Raw genomic sequence first — 4,372 nt, 5'->3', positions numbered from 1 at the left:
AACCGGTGTTCCTCCCGCGCCGGGATTCGAACCGGTGTTCCTCCCGCGCCGGGATTCGAACCGGCGTTCCTCCCGCGCCGGGATTCGAACCGGTGGCGCAACCGCGGGACCTCTATGAGCACCGGCTGCAGCCCCCCTGTAAAGCTTCCCAACTCTGCTGCCCGAAAAAAAGGTTGGAAGCTCCAAAGCATGCTCAAAGTGCAGTGCTGAAGGTGTCTTCTTGCCTCGCAGGGAGAAAACGTGCTTTTTTTGGTGACCAACTTCATTGTGACCGACAAGCAGGCTCAGGGCACCTGTCCCGAGGTGAGCAGGCCTTGCTGCAGGTGGGGCTGTAGGGGAGGAGTGGGGCGCAGTGGTTCCCCAGACTGCAGTGGTGTGTGGCATGGCACAGCTCCCCAGGGCTGTGGGCACAACCTCAAGCTGCCAGAGCTCACGAAGGGAGCTGAGATGGGTGTTGGATTTTGGAGAAGCTGCCTTCTTGTTTGCTCCCGTCTGATGCCGCTGATGCTTTGCTCTCCGAGAAGGCTGGCTTTGCTTCCTGGCTGCAGTGCATGGCTGTGCAGCTGTTGAAGAATCAGGAGTTGTTTCTGATAAAGATGAAGAGTAAAGTCATTCTCTGCCCAGGTATGTTTGCTTTCTGTACTCACCAGTTAACCCTTCAGCCCTGAAGTTTCAAGGGTTTCTGCACGGTAGATCTCATCTCTCACAATGCGCTTGTGGCACATGTAACCTGGTTCTGTTTGTGCCTGTGGAGAACACCATCACCAATAGATTTTCAAGGCTGACTTATTAGGAGGTGGTAGGAGGGGTACGTTGAAGAAATCTTGGTCAGATTTAGGTTTTCTGTAGCACTGTCATGGACTTTAATAGCAGAATTCCCAAAGTTTGCGCCTCTTTACATGTAACCAGTCCTTATTATCCTTTTCTCTCTCTGTCCTTCCTTTTCCCTGTATTTTCTTCTTCCCCTAAACATCCCATAGAAAGTCTTGTGCCATCCCAACATACTGCATCCCATAGTGCTTCCCACCCCCTCCAGGCAGTGACCTCTCTTAGTCCCAAAAGTGCTTTGGAGAGCTGCTGCTCTTGGCTCTCATGCTGGGTTTCACACCTCAGGGCAACCCCGTGCTAAGGGTGGATCTGGGTGGGCTTTAAGGTCCCTTCCAACCCAACCATGAATGTATTGGGGGAACCTCTTGTCCCAGCCCTGGGGGTGCTGTGCTGCTGGTTTGGAAGCGTTTGGGACACGCACAGAGGTAAGGGTTCAGTCAACAGAGATGTGGGTGAACGGCTCTGAGCCTTAAGGGGCTGCACTGCAGTGACCACTTCTCCCCTGTCTCTTTCAGAGCCCCTCTGTGCTGGATGGGATCTGCATGGAAGATGTGGACTGTCCTATGGGAAACCCGGTGGTTCATGGCAACGGTACAGCGTGCTTTGCTTAAAAAAAATAAAATAAATTCGCTCAATTCCAGCTCCATAGCGATGCCTCACTGCCCGAGTTCAGTGCTCTCTTGCAATAAGAGGCTGGCAGGCTGCCCGGAAGAGCAGGGGGTGATTGGCGTTGCCTCGTTTCTAGGGATTAAGACTGGGAAATGTGTGATGTTCAACAGCACCCATTCCACCTGTGAGATCTTTGGCTGGTGCCCCGTGGAGAACGACACCCTGCCCAGGTATGGCACGGGGATGGGGACGGTCCTTAAAGGTGTTCAAGGAACGTGGCGATGTGGCACTGAGGGACGTGGGCAGTTTTGGTGCTGGGTGCACAGTTGATGTCGATGACCATAGAGGTCTTTCCCAGCCTTGGTGGTTCCATGATTCTGTGGTCCTTGGTCACTGCCACCGTAGCCCAGATCCCGGGACTGTGGAATGGCGATGTGCCTCGGTTGTTTTGCAGGAAACCTCTTCTGGCTGAGGCAGAGAATTTCACTCTTTTTATAAAAAATACTGTCAACTTCACCAAATTTAACTTCTCCAAGTAAGTATGACACCCTCCAGCCCATGGTGCCTGCTGCTCGGCCCAGCCTCTATGCTCAGCTCATCCCGGGGGCCACGTGCCACCCCTCTCTCTCTCCTTCTCCTGTTCCAGGGGCAACACTTTGCAGACCAGTGACCCCACCTATTTCAAGACCTGCGTGTACGATCCCTTCTTCAGCCCTTCCTGCCCCGTGTTCCGCATCCGCGACATGGTGGAAGCAGCTGGGGAGACCTTTGGGGACCTCGCACTGCTGGTATTTGCTTCTTTCTATTGTAAAGCGTGGAAGGTGACTGCAAATTCCCCAGAGGTGTGGGCAAAGGAGGCCAGGCTGGCTGGGGCCCCGTGCAGCCTGATCTGATGGGGGGCAACCAACCCAGGGCAGGGGGTGGGGCTGGGGGGCATTCAGGTCCCTTCCAACCCAACCGTCCATGACAACTCCAGTCCCCGGGGTGTAACGCGTGTTGGCTGGCTGCAGGGAGGAAGCATCAGCGTGCGCATTGAGTGGGACTGCGACCTGGACCAGCCCGCTGCCCGCTGCCAGCCGCGCTACTCCTTCACCCTGCTGGACAGGAGCTACAACTTCAGGTGAGGGCGCTGGGGCGGGCGCGCTGCTGTCACTTGGGATCTCCCTTTCCCTGAAAGGAACAGCAGGGCAGATGGGAGCTGGTAAACCAGCCGTGCTGCACCTGGCTGGGTGCAGGGACGTGTGGCTGAGCCCTGTGTCCCTCTGCAGAACGGCCTCCTACTACTGGGACTCGCAGCGGCAGCACTACCGGAGCCTGCTGAAGCTGTACGGCATCCGCTTTGACATCTCCGTGCACGGCCAGGTAGCGTGTCCTCGAACCCCTTCCTCCTTTGTCACTGCCTGCAGGGCTCCTCCTGCAGCCCCACAGTTTCCCGGTGGGCTCCTCGCAGCCCTCTCCCTGCTCTCTGCCTTCTCTCCTCCACCCTCTGTTTTTGTCAGGCTGGAAAATTCAGCATAATTCCTGCTGCTGTCAGCTTCGGCACCGGCATCGCATTCCTGGGAGCTGTGAGTACTGAAGATGCTCTTTTCCTCTGATCCATGGGCTGCGATCTGCTGCCCATCTGCTCTTTTCCCTGCCCACCTGCAGCTTCCTAGCTTCAGGGAGGATGTGCAGCCCAGTGTAGCATGCCTGGCACATGCTGCCATCGCCCTTCCCCTTTTCCCCCAGATGTGGTGTCCCTGTCCCTTGCATGGCTGTGACCGTGGCTCTCCCCTCTACCAGCCCTGACCCGCAGCATTCCCCACCTCAGCTCAATTTATCCCCCTCTAGGCCACCATGGTCTGTGACCTGGTTCTGCTCTACCTGGATACGAAGGCTGACTTCTATTGGAAGGAGAAGTTTGAAGAGGTGAGGATGGGCTGCAGGGGTAGAGGAGAGCTCGGGGAGGGCTGAGGTTTTGTGAGCTGGTTTCGTTGCTTTTTGCCCTTTCATTATAACTGGGCTCACCAGATCTGGGAGCTGTGTGGGTGTTGATGCCGTAGATTTTCTTGCTGTGCGTGATGTCTGCTTGGCACTGCCCAGGTGGACTGGGAGCCCTTCCAGAGCCCTCTCATTCCCCATCAGAGCAAGACTGCTGCCAGCCCTAGCTCAGACAGAGGGGCGGAAGCCTCTGAGGCTGGAGATCCTCCAGCTCCATGGGGAAGTGTCCCAGGGCTGCACCATCCTCCTGGGGAAAACACACTTAACCTGATTCCAACTCGAATCTCAAGTCAGCCTCAAGGAATGGAACTGTTAGCGTGGGAAGGGGCAGAGCAGGGCAGGACCTGGGCGTTCTCTGTGCTGCAGCAAACATCACTGTTCATTTCACAGGTAAAAGCCCCCAAAGGTAAGAAAGAGGCAGCAGCTGAGGCACAGAGGGCTGGCCAGGACCTGGGGGATGCTCAGCAACGTGCACCAGTGACCTGCAGGTAGATGCGATGGGGCACAGCTTTGGCCCTGCAGGAGGTGGCCCAGTTCTGGCCAAGCACTGGGGCTGGGTGCTGCCCTTCTGGAGGAGTGCTGGCATCAGCAGAAGTCCTTGGCACGTAGAGAGCATGTGGAGAGTCGTCCTGGCACAGCACACAGCTCCAGGGCCGTGCTGCAGAGCTGCTGCCAGGGCTGGGGCTTGCTGGGATGGGGTCGGTCCGTGCTCAGCACAAGAGGCTTAAAGCACTTTGCGCTTCTCCCCTTCCCACGTGGGGGCTGGTTTCCTGTGAAAAGCAGGGATGCACTGAAATAAAGCTGTCCAAAAAGTGGGAGGTGGCTCTGGCCCTGCTCTTTCCCTTGGAGCCTTGTGTCCTTTGCACGGTCACGCAGAGAAAGTGCACCAGTGTCCTGCGAGCACTGAGCTGCCCACCCCAACTCTGCCCTGTGGGGGGGGTCAGCGTGGCCACCT

The 4,372-nt window shown here is 56.8% G+C and overlaps 1 protein-coding gene across 4 annotated transcripts in view; it reads left to right on the top strand.

The window, feature by feature from the left end:
- P2RX6 (purinergic receptor P2X 6) overlaps positions 1 to 4,233 on the top strand; it is an 8,153-nt gene extending 3,920 nt beyond the window's left edge. For all 4 annotated transcript variants that reach the window (XM_021412887.1, XM_021412886.1, XM_021412889.1 and 1 more), the window contains 10 exons: positions 232 to 303; positions 1,344 to 1,419; positions 1,574 to 1,667; positions 1,892 to 1,972; positions 2,084 to 2,225; positions 2,448 to 2,557; positions 2,706 to 2,799; positions 2,937 to 3,002; positions 3,268 to 3,345; positions 3,808 to 4,233. In XM_021412887.1, the coding sequence (XP_021268562.1) occupies positions 232 to 303; positions 1,344 to 1,419; positions 1,574 to 1,667; positions 1,892 to 1,972; positions 2,084 to 2,225; positions 2,448 to 2,557; positions 2,706 to 2,799; positions 2,937 to 3,002; positions 3,268 to 3,345; positions 3,808 to 3,909 (915 nt within the window). In that variant the 3' untranslated portion in view covers positions 3,910 to 4,233. The remainder of the gene's footprint in view (positions 1 to 231; positions 304 to 1,343; positions 1,420 to 1,573; positions 1,668 to 1,891; positions 1,973 to 2,083; positions 2,226 to 2,447; positions 2,558 to 2,705; positions 2,800 to 2,936; positions 3,003 to 3,267; positions 3,346 to 3,807) is intronic.

Source organism: Numida meleagris, chromosome 14, assembly GCF_002078875.1.
Source record: "Numida meleagris isolate 19003 breed g44 Domestic line chromosome 14, NumMel1.0, whole genome shotgun sequence".
Taxonomy (NCBI): Eukaryota; Metazoa; Chordata; class Aves; order Galliformes; family Numididae; genus Numida; species Numida meleagris.
The sequence above is the reverse complement of the archived record's forward strand: the minus strand, read 5'-3'. Positions and strand labels throughout refer to the sequence as shown.